We start from the raw sequence: 19,576 nt of genomic DNA, 5'->3' as shown, positions 1-19,576 counted from the left end.
AACACTGATAAGGTGTTGCTTACGAAGAAAACCTTTTTGAATTGATGCTTCGAGCAGGGTCTGGTTATCGAGTGCGAAGCGAAAGCTCCTGAACCCACACTGGGAGCAACTGAGTAGGGACCTGGTTTCAAGAACCCACACAAGGCGCTGATTGACCATACACTCCAGTGTCTTTCCTGTGCAGCCTGTCAGGCTAATACTATGATAACTACTGGGGTCTGTCCAATCCTTTCTTTGCTTCCAAATTGGGATTAAAATAGATTCTTTCCACGAGTTATTGAAGAGCTGAAGGAGGACCTCCTTCGACCGTCAGTCCAAATGTTGCAACATGCAGTTGGTTATCAGGTTGTATCCAGGGGTCATATCACAAGCAACTGACAATGCAGAATCCACCTCCCACAGACAGAAAGGCTGGTTTTATTGCTCAATGTTGGTGGAACGGAAATCAACATCAGACTTCTCCTGTGCCTCCTCATAGCGATGGAAGGTGGGATCCTGGCTAGAATCAGCCGCAATGGATTTATATAATTCAGTCATTGTCTGAGCTATGTCTCTCATTGATGTTACAAGAGACCCCTGTGTTTGTACAGCTGCGATTAGTGGTCGAGAGTTGTGCCTTGAGATACTACTGATGGCTTCCCATACTGTACTTGCAGATATGGACTTATTGATGGAGTTCAGGAACTCTTGCCAATACCTCTGCTTACTCTCCCAAATTATTCTCCTCGCCTTTGCACGTGCCACTCAAAAGTTTGCAAGATTCGCATGTGTAGGGCATCGATTGAATCTGTGCATAGCTGCCCCCTTGTGCCTGATTTAAAACAACACTCATCGTTCCACCAAGGGACAGGTCACCACCTAGGTGTTTCCATAGACTTTGGGATGGATGCATCAGCAGCATGGCGAATCATAGCTGCAACGTGATCCATCCAGTTCTGGACGCCATCACATTGCTCAAAAAGAGCTAACTGCCTGTAAAGCATCCAGTTAGCCTTTTTGAACAACCCTCTGTTGGCTTTCTTTCAGAATCTTTTCCATCAGGCAGATGGATCCAGGTAGGGAAATGGTCACTACCATGCAGGTCATCGTCCACTGAGCAGAGTCCCAAAAGCAGGCGAGCAGAAGGAGAGGTCTATGGCTGTAGACAAACCCATAGCAGTGCTAAACTGTGTATCTTGACTGATGTTTAGCAGTGTGAGGTCTGTTGTGTGCAGTAGATCCGCAAGTGCCTGACCCTTGGGGAAAGTGGTTTTAGGACCCCATAGTGCACTGTATGCATTGAAGTCCCCAAAAAGGAGAAAGGGATGGGGTGGTTCATCAAGAAGATGAGCGAGGAACCCACTGGCTTGAGGCTCAGAGGGTGGTAGGTACAAAGAGCACACTGTGATGTCAATATGGGCCACTATTCGAACAGCAACTGCTTGTGGTGTTATTGTTACAGGAATAGGTGAGGAGTGAAAGTTGTCCTTGATGAACACTGCAACCCCACCTATTGCCTTGTCATCAGTAAGGTAATCATTTCTGTAAAGGTGATAGCCTCCAAGTAAAGATGTGTCAGTCTCTTTAAAATGAGTCTCTTGAAGGCAAAGGCAAAAGGATCTATCCTGTACAATGAGTCTCAATTCCTCTAAATGAGACCTGTATCCATTTTTATTCCACTGGAGTATGAGAGCCATTTCATCAACATGGTCTTGATTTACCCCTGTCTCTGTGTTGCAGTGGTGAGGCGCTTGTAGAGCAACATGGGGTGGTGGGGCTGACTGGGTCTGGTGATGAGGCAACAAAATCCTTGATGTCCTCATCATCAGTCAAGATGTGCCAGAATGACGTCTGATGGTGTTCGGGTCAGCTTTCGACCTGAATGTTGAGGTCCTTTCCCTGCTCCCTTTCCCAACAAGGATGAGGGGGAAAGGGGTGGTGAGAGCCACCTTTCTTTGAAGAATGTTGCCGTTGAGACGCACTCTGCTTTTGGAGTGCCTTCGGGCTGTGCACTGTGGTAGCATTACTGGTCCTTTCCATCGTAGCTGCCTAGATTGCTATGTCTTTCAATTTGCTTCAGCACATGCAGGTGCAAGTACAGGTGCTAATCGTGGATAATAGTACACTGGACGTCGTATGAGTAAAAGAGTCAATCTTAGTAACAAGTTTCTGCACCAAGGAAGCATAAGAAGTACCAAAGACGGGGGTTTCACTGCCTGATAGTCCTTTTTGACTTCTACATAGGGGATCCGGTTGGTCACTTTAATTTCCTGAATTTTGTGTTCCTCTGCAAAAACAGGGCAGGCTCGACTCCAGACTGGGTGGCTTCGGGGTAGTTAATGCAGACTGCTGGAGATGGACAGCTTCATGGGCTGCCTTTCCACACTTCCCAAAAGTCACTTTGCCCCTGCAACTCAGCACTGTGTGGCCAAAATGCTGGCATTTGAAGCATTGCATACGATTAGGTACATAGGGCCTAACCCTAAGTCGGAGGAAACCTGCCGTGATGTGTTCAGGTAGTGCCAGAGAATTGAAGGTCACAATAAAGGTGGCAGTCTTCTCAATATCTGCACTGTTCTTGCGTGTCCTGTGTTCCATATCTATTATCCCCTGTGGTGTCCATTCTTGTTTGATTTCAGCAATGTCTATGTCCATAATGTCACTGCAGGCTACCACACCTTTGCTGGAGTTAAGGGAGTTTTGCAACTCAACAATGATGTCGTACTCACCCAATTTCTGTGACTTCTTAAGTAGTTCCACCTGCTTTGCCTGGTTACTCTCAAAAAGCGAGGAACCATTTCGCAACCGCTTAAGAGACTTTAGGGCACTGGCAAGCCCTTCTACGCATTTATGGATATAAAAGGGGCGACACTTTTTCAGACCTCTGCTCTTTCCTTTTGATCACTACAAAGATATTGTGATTCACGACTCCTTGAGCACCATTACTAACATTAAGTGGATTATCAGGACTAGCCTCCCTCATTCTTTTTGATGAATGGGTGTGAGTATTCCCAGGGAGTACATGCTTCCCACTGGGAGGGAGGAGGAGGAGATTTTGAGGGTTCTATGTTGGTCCTGTGAGCAGCTAGGGAAATAAGAGTCCACTCAGACAGAGCCCTGCGTGCCTGAGTAAGCCTTACACGACTAAGGTGCGGCAGGTTCCTCAAGGGCTGCCTGCTAACGACTGTTCCACCTCAACAGCCATGCACCTCATCACTGTGCAGCACACCTTGAGATTGGTGGGTTTTTTTTATAGAGGTTTATTCCATCTTCGTGATCCAAGTGGCCAAGTAAAGATCCCCTTCACTGTGACAACGTTCCACAGCCATGCCACACGCTGGTTGCTGAAGCATGCCTCAAGCTTACAGTGGCTGAGGGTTGGTGACACTTACCAGTAGCCAGCTCAGGAACCCCGGGGTCACCAAGCCCGTACTCAGCAAACAAATTCTGAAACCTTGAAGGCTTTTGTCTCAAGAGACCAACACAGCTATTAGATCCTGGTGCCACGTAGTTGCCAAAGGTAAGGGTGCTGAGGAGTTCTCAATCACTGATGATTTTCATGGGTTTGCAGCCGGGTTCCATCATCCTGACGACAACACGATAATTCGGCGGACCATCTGGTCGCCATCTTCAGGTAAGATTGAGTGCACAATCACGGCAGAAATGAAGAGACCTCAGATTTGGCGGCTCCTTTATACCGCGGGTACTGGCCGTTGCGGGTGCGCGAGCAACGGAAGAGCTGCCCTCTGTGAGGCGAAGAACTGCAGCAGCGCCAGCGTTGAAAACTGTCAAAAGTGAGGAACTGCAAAATGAAAATGCAGACAGTCGGAAACCAGACCATTGTTGTTTTATCTGTGATAAAATAGGATTCCACGTCTTACTTAAAGGAAAACCTTTATCTCTATTAATAATGTCATCAGACAGATGTATTTTAATTGAGTCTTTCAATACACAATCCCAGTAACGGGAAGCTGAGGCAATAATTTGCGTCTCATTATACGACATATTATGCCCTTCATTAAGACAGTGTTCAGCAACGGCTGATTTTTCCGGCTGGAGCAGACGTGTATGCCGTTTATGTTCCACACATCGATCTTGAACTGTACGAATAGTCTGTCCGATGTAGGCCTTTGCGCAGTGGCAGGGAATCTTCCCACAAAGGGTAAAAAAGCAACTGATTGGAAGTGTCCGCCGTTTGTTCTCGTGGGGGTCCAAATTGAAAAGCATGAGTAATTTGGTGATCAGAATACCCATTCTGCCTCAAAACAACCTTAAGGTGATCCAACTCCTGTTTCAAGTTATCGGAATCAGAAACAGCTTAAGGCCTCTTGACCAGTGTGCGTAAAACTCCCAAGCGTTGAAGTTGTGGATGACAACTTGTGGCATGGAGGTAGCGGTCCGTATGCGTAGGTTTTCGGTATACACTGTGCCCCAAAGTCCCATTTTCTTTCTTATGTACGAAGACATCCAAAAAAGGTAATTTGCCATCTTTTTCAATTTCCATCGTAAATTTGATTTGTGGATGAAGGCAATTAAAATGATCTAAAAATCAATGAAGAGATTCCATTCCATGTGGCCAAACGATGAAAATATCATCCACGTATCTCAAAAAAACATGTTGGTTTAAGACAATGTGTCCTAAGTACCACATGCTCAAAATCTTCCATAAAGAGATTGGCGACAATAGGGGAAAGAGGACTCCCCATAGCCACACCGTCAGTTTGTTAAAAAATTGCTTCCTTAAATAAAAAATATGTCGATGACAATACATGGCGACACAGCTCACTAGTTTTGTCATCCAAGAGCTGACCAATTAACAATATAGACTCCTCCAAAGGTACCTGATTAAAAAGTGAAACAACATCAAAGCTCACTAGAAAGTGAGGCAATGAGCTCTTCTTAATAAGAGAGATGGTCTTCCGCTTTATTCGATCGGTGGGATCGCGCCGTAGCTTACAGTATGAAGAATCCTCCAACAAACAAGCCATTTTTGCCAGATAATCTTCAGGAGTAAGAAGAACAGTGGCACTGCAGTTATCAGCAGGAAGAACTAAAATATCCTTCTCTTCCCTCAGTGACCGAATGGCCTTCCTTTCACTAGAAGAATTTGGCCAAATATCTTGCTTCTGTTCTGAGCCCACACGTTGGGAAGTGTGAACACCACATATCCAACTCATCCGATTTTATTCAACGCCTGACGTCTCTATGCCCTGGAACATCTGACCTTCTAGTGAGCTTTGATGTTGTTTCACTTTTTACTCAGGTACCTTTAGAGGAGTCTATATTGCTAATTGTTCAGCTATTGGATGACAAAACTAGTAAGCTGTGTCACCATATATTGGCATTGACATATTTTTTATTTAAGGAAGAAATTTTTGAATAAACTGACGGTGTGGCTATGGGGAGTCTTCTTTCCCCTATTGTCGCCAATCTCTTTATGGAAGATTTTGAGCATGTGGTACTTAGGACACATTCTCTTAAACCAACATGTTTTTTTGAGATACGTGGATGATATTTTCATCGCTTGGCCACATGGAATGGAATCTCTTCATCGATTTTTAGATCATTTTAACTGCCTTCATCCACGAATCAAATTTACGATGGAAATGGAAAAAGATGGCAAATTACCTTTTTTGGATGTCTTCGTACATAAGAAAGAAAATGGGACTTTGGGGCACAGTATATACCGAAAACCTACGCATACGGACCGCTACCTCCATGACACAAGTTGTTATCCACAACATCAACACTTGGGAGTTTTACGCACACTGGTCAAGAGGCCTTAAGTTGTTTCTGATTCCAATAACTTGAAACAGGAGTTGGATCATCTTTAGGTTGTTTTGAGGCAGAATGGGTATTCTGATCACCAAATTACTCATGCTTTTCAATTTGGACCCCCACGAGAACAAACGGCGGACACTTCCAATCAGTTGCTTTGTTACCCTTTGTGGGAAGATTCCCTGCCACTGCGCAAAGGCCTACATCGGGCAGACTATTCGTACAGTTCAAGATCGATGTGTGGAACATAAACGGCATACACGTCTGCTCCAGCCGGAAAAATCAGCCGTTGCTGAACACTGTCTTAATGAAGGGCACAATATGTCGTATAATGAGACGCAAATTATTGCCTCAGCTTCCCGTTACTGGGATTGTGTATTGAAAGACTCAATTAAAATACATCTGTCTGATGACATTATTAATAGAGATAAAGGTTTTCCTTTAAGTAAGACGTGGAGTCCTATTTTATCACAGATAAAACAACAATGGTCTGGTTTCCGACTGTCTGCATTTTAATTTTGCAATTCCTCACTTTTGACAGTTTTCAACGCTGGCGCTGCTGCAATTCTTCGCCTCACAGAGGGCAGCTCTTCCGTTGCTCGCGCACCCGCAACGGCCAGTACCCGCGGTATAAAGGAGCCGCCGAATCTGAGGTCTCTTCAGTTCTGGCGTGATTGTGCACTCAATCTTACCTGAAAATGGCGGCCAGATGGTCTGCCGAAATATCGTGTTGTCATCAGGACGATGGAACCCGGCTGCAAACCCGTGAAAATCATCATTATGAACACCTGCTTAATAGCCTGGTTGTCCATCTTTGGAACGAAATATATCAAGGAACCAATAGTTTGTTGGTCAATTTGTGCAGGTATGTGGCATTAGATGTCTATGCATAGGTAATGAAATCCAAATAAATAACGAGCCACCAATTTGCATATGCGGTGGTAGCACCCTATAGTGATCCAGATGGATTCCATAGGACTTACACCAGGAGAATTTGGTCCCAGAGACATCAACAGGCATTCATGGTAGTGCTGCTCAAATCACTGTAGCACAGTTCTGGCTCTGAGATATGGAGAACTATACTGCAGAAAGGTGACATCACTGTTGGGGAAGACATCAAGCATGAAGCGATGCAGGAGGTTCCCAGCTGTCAGCATGTCTTTGATTACCTACACAGGTCCCATGCACGCTTTGGAGAATGTCTCCCATAGCATAATACTGCTACCACCAGCCTAGGTCCATGGTGTGCTGCACATTTTGAGCAGCTGTTCACATTAATGACAGCATTTGTGAAGATGAACAGTGACCTAGTGTAGCAAACATGTGATTCACCCAAAGAGCCAACAGGTTTCCATTGATTGATGGTTGAATCCCAATAGTCCTATGGCCACTGCAATTGTAATATCTATGATGCCATTGAGTCAACATGTGAACATGAAGAGGTGGCCTGCTGTGGAGCTCCATGTTCAACAATGCATAATGAATGGTGTGCTCTAAAACACTTTTGTCTCCACCAGCGTTGTGCTTTTTTGGCAAAGATGCCACAGATCACCATTTATCCTACTTTACAGAGCAGACAAGCCTCCAAACCCCACATTATGTGAAGAGTCGTGGATGTACAATCATTTAGTACCTAGTGGTAGTTTCATTGTCCTTCTACCTCTTTCAGTAGATGCTCACAACAGTAGCATGTGAACATTTGACCAACTTCTATGTTTTCGAGATACTTGTTCACAGGCTATGAGTAATAATAATCTGCCCTTAATCAGAGATCCTTATCTCAATGAAACCCATATCTTTGCTATGGTGATCCACCATTATTGTCTGCTCTGCTTACATTCTTTTGTTACCGCATCACATGCCTGCAAAGCCACCAGGCCACAATCGATGTCGTGGTGGGCTACGGGCATAATGTTTTGGTTTATCAGTGTACAGTTCCAGATGTTGTGAAACGAGAAATAGAATGGTATTCTCCACCCACCTTCCTGCAGATAGATGGTTTTGACGAAGCAAGCTGGGATATCTTTACTTCCCCTCTTGTTCTGCCATCTGCCTCCTTAAAATTCGTTTTTGAATTAATTACCATTAACATACATGAGTATAATCTGCATTTTCAGCAAAGAGAAAAGTTGGCCCTCAGTTTTAAAGAATATAACACCAGATCTAATTTTGCACTTAGTTTTATGTATGTACTTGATTTTCTAATTTATTTCGACTATTTAATATCTTTTGTTATAGGCTGAAATCAGTAATGTTTTGTAACTTAAATTCTATTGTATAAACAAATATAAATTCTGTACTTATTATAAACATTTGGAGGAACAACTAATAATGTTCTTAAAGTATTTATTTGGCTCTATTTGAAAGCACGTTAATTAATTCCAAAGTAATCAACAATTTTGTCAGAAGCATTGTTGCATAACAATATTTGTTAATTTCATGATTTAAACAAATAATTTGGCCTGACTCTTGTAGTAGAAGAAACTGTTAAAAAGAACCAATTTTTCAATGTACTCAGTGAATTTAATGAGTGGAGTTTTAATTGTAATTTCTGTAAATTTAACTTAAAACAATGTGCAGTTTCAGTACCTACTAGTGTGAGGATATATAAGAGCTCGAATTTTGGTCAGTCCATGGCCGAGTTTCGGATGAGGAACCTGTGTTGGTTACAACAACAACAATGCATCAACTTAAATGTGAAATAAGTATTACACCAATAGGCCGCATTTTAAAACAATGACAGTGACTGTTCAATATATATCGTATCATTCTACAATAACTGTGAAATGTGTGGTTAGGATTTTACTGTTTGTAGATGATCAACAGTAAACTATTGTAGCAGTATGTGGATGTTTGGCTGTAACCTATTAATGAGGCTTATCGAAAGTTAAACAATAGAGCACTGGCCATATATAACTGTGTATTATTGGGGGGTTGTGAAGAGTGAAAGTAAACAACTTGGAAAATACTTTGCACCTGTCAGCTACTATATTTATAGTAGTCAGTGTCAAAATTACAAATGCCATTTTTCCGCCAGTGTAGCAACGCAGTACATTGACACCGAGGGCAGTCAACAAGGAAATAAAGCAGTCACACATCACAAAGTGGAGGGGTAATTGCCATATGCACATGCTAGTGTGAAGTGTGCAACTAGGTATTCACCAAAAACAATTGTGAAAGTATGAATACTGTAATCTAAGATGATACCAGGAATACTTGTTACCAGTCGACAGCCATATGTACGACATAACTTGGGCCATAATTGTGAAGATGAGGCATGGATCCCTATGGTAGTGGCATTTGTGTAATTGTATGATTATTTGAAATTAGAAAAGTAGGTACAGTGCTAAGTAAATGAGAAGGGGAAAAATCATTTGTGTATATTGATTATTTGTCATCAGAAACACATGTTCAGAAAAAAAAGGAAAGTTTTTATTTAACCGTTGGCTCCTAAGAGCTTTATAGTTTAAATATTTAATGTAGTAATGAGTAATGTAATACATGATGGTTCAGTTCCTGCTCCTCTGCACCGATATGTTACAATGACAATGGCCTACCAACAGCAACTGTAAGGTCTCTTAGAACATTTTAAGATGTTGCCAAATGTGCTCAACATGACACTGATCAGAGATACTGTTTGTCATGAAATTTGTGCAAAATATAATAAAAGCAAGGAAATAGAATTTTCGTACTATTCTTCCTGCTGCACAACAGAATGACAGTTATGAGCTGCTGGAACTCATGAAGATTACATCAAAGAACTTATGGACAGATCAAAGATCCCAGACATTTGTTCAGCATATGGGCTTTAAAAGTCCCCAGGTAAGGAATGAAAGTATACTGTCAAACACCACCAATTCACAGCCTCGGTGATTCAGTATGAACTTTTATAATTTAATAATTGCTTTCAAGGGTCAAAACTAGCCAGTTGTGAGGTACAAATAAAAACAGGTAAAGAATGTTTTGTTTACAAACTGCCACCATGACTAGCAGCAAGATGACCAATGTAGGCTGAAACCACTATTGATTGTAATATAAAATGTGACTGCCTCAGAAATAAAAGGAAGTTCAAAATAAATTTCAATTTTTGATGAACACTTTTGAAGCTGCTGGAACCAGGTTTCAATACATAAGAAATGCATAAGGCTCTAGAAACTTATTCTTAAAAATTGGTAGGTTGGTTTGAGGAAATTTGAAGTATAAACAGCGGCACTCTCAGTTCTGCTGATAGTTCATCTTTAAGTTCTATGTTATGTTTTGTTTGTACAGCAGACTTGCTTTTCAACATCAAATGTTACATTTCATTCGTGAATCTACACTCATGTCTGGTATAGGATTATGGTTACTGTGTGACAACATGTTTAAAGCGTTGCACATTGAAACTGAAATAAGAGCAGTTAATGACAATACTGAGACCTTCAAAAAGCCAGCAGTATTTTAGCTACGATACTAGACAATGTGTTGCCTATCCTTCTCATTACTCTGACTGACTTTCCATGAATTATAGGAGCATCATTTTACTTGTTTACTGTTTTCCTGGAGTACTAACCCACACCTCAAGACAGACTGAAAATAAAAAATAATTTAAAAAAAATTCCATTCTTACATATTCTAAAGTTACACTGGTCATAAGTCTCCTGCATTGATACCTCAGCAATGAGTGCCCATAAGCTCCACACATTAGTCTCCTCAGTAGAAACTTCACCCTTAATAACCTAACTTATTTGTTCAACATAAAACTTCAAAGTTAGCTTCATGTCTAGTATGTTGTATAAAAATTTTACATTTACTGTCTCTATACTGGTAGTTTTTGATAGGCCACATATTAGTGATCTTTTTTTTTTTCCTCATGTGGAAGTAAACTAATTGCATTAAGCCAAGAGGCTGTGCTTTATTTCACCAAATTCATATTGCTTATAAGGCTCTCCAATACAATATTTACATAAGGAAAAGTTTTATCTTGTCTGTATTTGCATCAGTGTTTTCGAGTAAGTCATTTATCTGTACAAGGAATATTATAAGTCATAACTTTGATCCTGTGTCAAATCTCCATTGGGTTTTGATAGTTCACTTCCGGCAACTCATAACACCTCCTTTCACTTATAAAAATCTGATTCAATGGTTTTAGCCTGCTGCCACCAATTACACAGTGCTTTATTTTAGAGAACAAAATAGAATAATCACCAAGCTTAAAGTCATTACTTAGATCATGAGATGTGACCTATGTATCAGCATAAAATTTGCTGATAAAAGTTCTGTCACCATGAGTTCTATGGCAGATACAGCTGACCTTACCTTTCCAGAGCTCAACTGTGAGGTGCTTAACATCAAATTCACACCAAGGAACGTGTACATTTGCTGATACATGCTGCTTTTAGAGACTGTGAGTAGTGTTGAAATTAGTGAAATCCATCTGTAATTAGCAGGTTCACCTTGGGTGTGTTTAGGAAGTCAGAAAAGGCACGTTGTACAAGACATAACTTTATAAAATTCATAATACAAGTTTATATGCCAACTGGCTCTGCAGATGAAGAAGAGATTGAAATAATGTATGATGAGACAAAAGAAATTATTCAGGTAGTTAAGGGGGAGGAATATTTAACTGTGATGGGGCACTGGAAATCAATAGTAGGGAAAGGAAGAGAATGTCAAATAGTAGGTGAATATGGACTGTGGGAAAGGAATATAACAGGAAGTCACCTGGTAGAATTTTACACAGAGCATAATTTAGTCAACAACAACAACACTTGGTTTAAGAATCATGAACGAAAGTTGTATACATGGAAGAGACAACTTAAAATTTCAGACTGATTACGTAATGATAAGACAGAGATTTCGGAACCAGATTTTAAAGTGTACGAAATTTCCTAGGGCAGGTGTGAACTGACCACATTTTATTGGTTACAAACTGTAAATTAAAACTGAAGAAATTGCAAAAAGGTTGGACATTAAGGAGATGGGACCTGGACAAGTTGAACCAGAAGTTGTTGAGGGTATCAGTGGGAGCATTAGGCAATGAATGACAAACACTGGAAAGAAACACAGTACAAAATGAATGGACAGCTTTGAGAGGATCAAAGAAGTAAAAGGACAAGACCTAGTAGAAATCTCTGGATATCACATAAGGTTCTGGATAACAGATGAAATGAGACAATACAAAAATGCACCAAATGATTCAGACAAAAGGGAATACAAACTTCTAAAAATGAGGTTGATAGGAAATGCAAAATGATTAATCAGGAATGACTAGAGGACAAATGTAAGTCTACAGAAACATGTATATAAGGGAAAGATACAAAATGCCTATAGGAAAATTAAAAGATACATTTAGAAAAAAGAAAAGCAGCCACATGAATATTAAGTGCTCAGATGGAAAACCTACGCAAAGGAAGGAAAGGGGGAAGGAGAATATAAAGGGTGTCCCAGGAGGAACAATCAATATTCAATACACAACAGGAATGATCATTTGAAGCAAAACAACTTATTATGGACATATGATGTACTCTGGATGGTTTCCAAGATAGAACACGTTTAACATACATCATTATTTATTTTCTGTATTGTTCAATACATCGTCAGGTTTACACATGCACAAGATAGTAAATATTACAAAACGCACTTTACAAAGTATCAATTGAAACATACCTATTTTTGACACATTCATGTCTAAGCATTATCATTAACATCATATTACAGCTGTTGTACACTTCACAATAAATGCCCCTGCACAAGTTGTTGCTATATGTTAAGAAGATAAATGGGAACTTGGAAGAGTACCTGTTTCACACAGTGTACTGAAGCTCAGGTAAACACTATGATCAGGAATTCAGCACATCAGGAAGCGTAGATACTATTCTTCGACAGCAGCAAGAACACTACCATTGTGGAAGCCTTGAACATACACTATATCAGTCTATTCTTCATTAGTGTAGGTGTGTGGCATTTTAGCAGCACATGTACAAGCACAGTTAATCAACACTTCTATTAGATATACTGTCAGTCATTCACACTACTTCATACACAGCACAACATGGTCAACTATGCGTTCAACAGGCAAGTTTAAGGGCACAAAGGCATCCCAAGCAGAGAAAAACTGAAAGAGACAAGGTAGATTGTGGTAGATTAAAATGTCAAACAGGTCGGATTGGTACCAAACGTGTGCACACCACTAGTCCAAAAACAAATTCACATTATTTGTGTTCTATTTTGGAAACCATTTGGAATAGGGCATATGTCCTTATGAAGTTTTTTTTGTTTCACATGAGCACTCTGAATATTGACCATTTGTCCTGGGGCACTCTGTAGATGGGCTATACAAGTGAAATGCACTTTAAGGCAATATTATAGATAGAGAAGAGGACATGGCTGAAGATGAGATAGGATATATGAAAGACTTAAGTCAAAATAGGGCAGCTAGAGTAGTCAACATGCTCTCAGAACTGCTGATATCCTTGGGAGGGCCAGCCATAACAAAACTATTCCACCTGGTATGCAAGATGTATGTGACAGGTGATATCCTCAGACTTCAATATGACTAATAAATTCCAATTCCAAAAAAAATGCAGCATGAACTTATTTACAGAAGAATGAAAAAACTGGTAGAAGCCAACCTTGGGGGAAGATCAGTTTGGGTTCCAGAGAAATGTAGGAACATGTGAGGTAATACTAACTGTACAACTTCTCTTAGAAGATACATTACGGAAAGGCAAACTTACATTAATAGCTTTTACAAACTTGCAGAAAGCTTTTGGCAATGTCAGCTGCAATACACTCTCTGAAATTCTGAAGATGTGGTGTTACAGAAGAACACTGAAGACTTGATGGGTACATCATGTAACCAATGAGGAGGTACAGAACAGAACTCTGAAGAAGAAAAAAAGTGGGATAACTCGACTAAAAGAAGAGATCAGGTGATAGGGCACATTCAGAGACATGAAGGAATCACCAATTTAGTATTCAACCATCAAAACATTGACAGACAGTGCTGGAACAAGTGAACGTTCTGATCCAGACATGAAAACCGCAATTAATAGTGTGGAAGTAAACAATCACAATCACCAGTACAATGCATCATTCTCCCTGAATTACTTGGGAAACTGTAATAAGGATACTATGGAAAGCTGCATTACATTGTCTTTTTTAAGTACACATGCTTTTCAGATCACTAAAGTTGGTGTACATAAGAGTTCAAATGTTACTGATAATCCTCATAAATCAGCTGCCTCCTCAAAAGAAAACTGGCAACAGGTACACAAAAAGAAAATGCAAAGACTTCCAGAACATCTCAGACAATAATAACAAAGAAACAACAAGTGTTATAGGCACTGATAAAGAACTGAATATCTTTTGTGGAGAGGAGGAGGCCTGGTTCCATTTGGGCAGAGTAAAAAGTGGTACAAAGGCCGAAAATTTACCGTCTTTCATGGAAAAGTGTTTCCCAGACCACAAGAACTTTGTAGTTAAGAAACTAAGCGAAAGGGATTTAACTGCAGTTTTAAACTAGGTGTTGACTGTGTACTACACGATAAATTAATGGATCCTTCTGTTCAAATGGTTCTGAGCACTATGGGACTTAAGGATCTTTCTGTGTGGCCTAAAATGTAGTAATAAGGTGTTTTTTATTCAGGAGGAAGTACAGGTCTTAAATTCAATAATTGTTCAGAAGAAAATATGTTTGTTGTAGCAAGTGTAAATATCGAGTATCTCAGAACAAAACTGAACAATTTAACCATCTCTGAAGACTAAGTCAAACCAGATGTTTTGTGCATCAGTGAACACTGGCTAGCTGAGCAGGAAGGGGATTATTAGAGACATGTGGAATATCTTGAAACAAGTGCATTGTGTCTTAAAACAATTACTTATGGTGAAGTATGTGTCTATCCAAATCTTTGTGTTCAGGAAGTTGACCTAAAGAAGTTTTGTGTTGACCTGGATTTACAGTTGGCTGAATTAAAACCGTGTGAAGTAATTTTGGTTTTTAAGTCCATGTACCATGCAATTGGTGGAGACTTTGATAATTTTCTCACCAAGATGAACAGCTGCTCGTACTACCTAATGCACATAAATTCAAAAATTATGTTGCATGGCGACTCCAATATACATTAACAAGAAAACAGTACTAATGAGAAAACATTCAAGTACCTGATTAGTAGCTATGGTTGGTTTGTAGCTAACCATGCATCAACAACAGGAAAAGCTTGCCTCGACAATGTCGTCACCAACCTTAACACCTGGGCCTAAAAAATAAGTGTGGTGAATCCATCAATATCAGGTCATGATGCATTAATTGTCCACCTAAATACTCAAAAGAACCTTCACAGAAAAGCCAGTATGTGGTATTCTGACTATACCTTCAGTAAAGGAATTATAATGGAGGAAGAAATAAACTTCTTCAAAAATGTGCTTGCCAGGATCGATGCACTTGTTCTGAAAGGTTGACAGGAGAGTTTCTGTAGAGTTTGGAAGGTAGGAGACGAGGAACTGGCAGAAGTAAAGTTGTGAGGACATGGCACGAGTCGTGCTTTGGTAGCTCAGATGGTAGAGCAATTGCCCACAAAAGGCAAAGTTCCCAAGTTCGAGTCTCAGTCCGACACACAGTTTTAATCTGTCACAAAGTTTCATATCAGCGCGTACTCTCATTCTGAATTAGCATAGTTGCCCCTTGACAATGTGGAACAAAGTGAAAAGTGTGAAAGGTTTTAAATACACTGTCAGTGCAGATATATATGACATGCCATGTGCTGTTCTGAAGGATACCGTATCTGAGAGTGCTGAATCTTTGGCTGCTCTCATTAACCAATGTCTTGAAGTTGGTACTTTTCCAGACATCTCAAAACTGGCAAAGACCGTACCAGTGCACAAAAAAGGTGATTGTAACAATCCATTCACATATACACCAATTTCTATAAGCCTTATAATAGCAAAATTGATTGATACTGTAATGAAGAACCAACTGTTATTATTTCGAAGACAACAAGCTCTTCCTGGATAACCAACATGGATTTAGAGATGGCTTAGATTATAAGAGATAAATCGACATTTACTGCAGTGCTTACTGTAACAACAAAAACAATGGAAGCAGTTGAAGAAAAGAACTGCATAGCTTTAATTCTTTGTGATATAAGCAAGGCATCTGATTGCATCTCTCACAAGGTATTGTTAAAAAAAAAAAACTAAAATCTTATGGTGTAAACGTATAAATTTTTAGACTGTCATCTTATCTAAGCCTTCTGCTGTTTTTAATGTTTGTCAATGACTTAAGTTCTGATGGTCATACCTTGCTCTTTACACATGATACAACATTAATAACTAAGGGTAGAAATTCAGCTGAGACACTAAAAGATGCTAAAATTTTGTTTCAAGTAGCCAAAAAGTGGTTGAAAAATTGAAGATACAAACCAGAAAATATTATGCAGCCATGGTGATTGTGGACCCATAGCAAATGTTTATAGTGTCAAACTCCTAGCTATCACAACTGACAATAAATAAGCTGACATAGACCAAACACACGTACAAAACATGGTCTAAGCTCTCATGAGTAATTTATCTCCTCAAAAAGCTGAAATATATGACAACAGCACAGTACTTAATCACAATATATTATGCACTATTCCACAGCCACAGCCTGTATGGATTGCTCCTGTGAGACACACTACCAGAAGAAATAACATACTGCTCCTACAAAGGAAGGCTGTACGAATAATATCTTCTAGCAAGAATTTTAACCACTGCAGACCCATTTTAAAGCACCTGGGCATCATCACAATATTTAGACAGTATGTATTCAACTCCCTTGTCTATAAAAAGGAAATCAAGGAGCCTTCTACAAGAGACAAGAGATTCACAACAACAGCACCTGAAATAAGGCTAAAATAGATATTCCAAAGTGTTGCCGAAGTAAGACACCGAAGAATTTTCTCACAGCACCCCTGAAGTTGTCCTAACTACCTATCACTGGATGTTCGAACACTGCCACTGAGGATGTTCAGAGCTAGACTGGCATGTGTACTCAAGCAACAGGCACTGTATTCTATGATTTTTTTTCTACAAATCGAATAGTACACTGGTCAACACAATTCCATCACATGTGGAGTCAAAAACTGGAAACTTTAAAGTGTTGTTTATAACCAGTGTTTATGACATCAGTATTATCGGATGCTACTTGTCTGTTATCTTAGTTTCAGTGGTGGTTTTAACATATAATCACTAGGATGTGACGCAATCTGTCTGGCCGTGGCTTTTGATCGATGTTGACTTTGTAATAATACTAGTATTAGAAGGAAGTGGGTGGGATAAGAATTCTAGAGGGAGACCAAGACGTGAACTGAGTAAGCTGGTTCAAAAGGAAGTAGGTTGCAGAAGTTATTTGGAGATAATACAGGATTGCACAGGATAGAGTAGTGTGGAGAGCTGCATCAAACCAGTCTTCGGGCTGAAGACCACAACAAAATGTTAATAATGGTGCCTCAGTATAGTATACTACTTCTTTCAGTAGATTATTTTAGGTATTATAAACACCTCAGCTATTTTAACCTTTCATTCTTTTGGCAATTTTAATGATTTCCTCTTGGTCTATTTCCTTAAAAGTACTAACTGATGATTGGGCCATATTGGTATTGAGGTTTGTGTTCTTACGATAATACATATAGGTCTATGTTAGATTAGCTTTATTGATCACACTTTTTATGTTCTCTAGACGGGGGACAACATGTTGCCCGTCATTAAGTTTCAGCAAATTTTTGGGCTTGTGGCGGAGATAGTGAAATGCAGCGTATGCAAGTAGAATATGTGGTTGGCCAGAGTTCCGGCATCACGGACTGTTGGTGGATTATTGTTTATTTTTTGGGGAGGGTGAAGGTTGGGGAAGTGGGGGGTGGTGTTGGTAGATTGTGGGGGGGTTGAGAGTTTATGTTTTTTGTGTGTGTGTGTGTGTGTGTGTGTGTGTGTGTGTGTGTGTGTGTGTGTGTGTGTGTGTTCAGGGGGCTCACCTAGTGTGTTGTGCCAGAACTTTTTTGTAGCAAGTATTCGTTTTTTTGGGTCTATTGCCCGCGTGTTATGATGTTTGGTGGGGTTTTTATGTGTTGTTGGGTCGGTGTTATTTACTGCATGTGTTCACGGTTGCTGTTTTGGTATCGGCACTAGTGGTTGATTTGTGTGCCTTCGGGGAAATACTCTATTTCAATATTTTTGGTATCGACAGTTGTATTGGGGCTATACAGGTCACGGGAAGTGTCCGATTTCAGTTTGTCATCGTAGCTATGTGTGTTTTGATATCGTGAGCTGCTGTTGACTTATATAGGTCAATGGAACCTGTTTTATGCAACAATTTCCTGAGGTGCTACATTATGTATACAAGTGTCACAAATGTGTGTTTAAAATCAAGTTCCAGAAGATCACTTACTTTGGCATAGCAATACTGTATGTCTGAACCTCGCTCGCGAGCTTCATTTTGCCATTCTTTCAACCACTTTTCAAACAAAGGATTCGGATGCTTTATCTTCTTTTTAATCCTCTTCCGAGATGACTGAGCTCCTATATCCATTTGATATAACTGTTATTACTTTATGCACAACACTTGCTGCTACACTGCTACAGTAAAGTAAACACAAACTGCGCCAAATATTTGAATCAACAGGCTATATCGATAGATATATCGAAAATTTTATGTCGTTAAACAACTTGCTAGTTTAAATAAGCCTTAAGAACGAAATTCGACAAAACACGTTTGGAAATATACTTGGTGACTGACTAGAAAGATAACATTGGTTTCTTTCTGGTCTCATCTTCATGATTGTTCAAAATATTTTGAAGGAAGCTGTCAGGACGGTAACGTACAATACAATGTTTGAAACCTTATTATTCCGAGAATGTTATCGGCTTTTACTTAACACTACCATATTTTGCCCGTGAAAAGCTGTGATAAACGAATCAGCAGTTTCTTAAATACTGTAACATGTGTGGGCCTCAGTATATAAAACCCGATTCTACTTAAATTTCTTGTAGAAATTACGGGGAAGTATCAAGTCATCCCTCCATTTCTTAATTACTGTGAAAGCTCTGTGGTCTTCAATATATGACCTCTGATTTAATGAGGCGCGTTTAACAAAACATGTTGATACTGAGAATGTTTTACATTTTTAAACACATGTTTATACGAAAAGAACACAAGCAGAATATCTAATAATGTGTGAAATACACTTAACAACAGTTAAAAAATTTATTTATTTATTTATTAAGTTACTTTTTTGGGGCAAAAAGGAGAAGAAACCAACTTTCGTTTGTCTCATTCATTGTGCTGCTACCTGCACTGTATCAAAGTTCCCACTCCATGCAACGGAATAGTACGTGGCATTGCAAATCGTATATTACACTTCTTAACTAAGCTTTTTTTCTTCGAGGAAAGGTAATTTTTATTTTATGTTGGAACAAAACGTGCACTTGCGTCTAGACATAACAGCAGTGTTCACACAAATGACAACACACATCAACTGCGAACAAGACTACTTAAACTTTGTAGTCTGTCTTCTCTGCCCATAGAAACCGTAAAAATGTTATAAGAATAAGCGACACAAGAGTTGATCTAGTACATATCACTGCAAAAATTTACAAACATTATTTGTTTTTTAAATTACAAAGACAGTGTCAACAATTTTCAGAACATATTTTCATCCCAGCTAAAATTTCGGCGACGCGGGAAACAGAGGCCAAAAAAGTGACTGTCCCGTTATCCTTACGAGACGAATTCCAGCTGACAAGTGTGCTTCTGCTGTTCACTGACAACAGAGAAACAGGCGACAATGAAATTAAATTAGTCTGCAAT

At 39.7% G+C, this 19,576-nt stretch overlaps 1 protein-coding gene across 2 annotated transcripts in view; it reads right to left on the bottom strand.

The window, feature by feature from the left end:
* LOC126298872 (crossover junction endonuclease MUS81-like) overlaps positions 1-18,383 on the bottom strand; it is a 198,028-nt gene extending 179,645 nt beyond the window's left edge. For both annotated transcript variants that reach the window (XM_049990387.1, XM_049990388.1), the window contains exon 1: positions 18,158-18,383. In XM_049990387.1, coding sequence (XP_049846344.1) covers positions 18,158-18,298 — 141 coding nt within the window. In that variant the 5' untranslated portion in view covers positions 18,299-18,383. The remainder of the gene's footprint in view (positions 1-18,157) is intronic.
* Positions 18,384-19,576: the final 1,193 nt, after the last annotated feature.

This window comes from Schistocerca gregaria, chromosome X, assembly GCF_023897955.1.
Source record: "Schistocerca gregaria isolate iqSchGreg1 chromosome X, iqSchGreg1.2, whole genome shotgun sequence".
Taxonomy (NCBI): domain Eukaryota; kingdom Metazoa; phylum Arthropoda; class Insecta; order Orthoptera; family Acrididae; genus Schistocerca; species Schistocerca gregaria.
The sequence above is the reverse complement of the archived record's forward strand: the minus strand, read 5'-3'. Positions and strand labels throughout refer to the sequence as shown.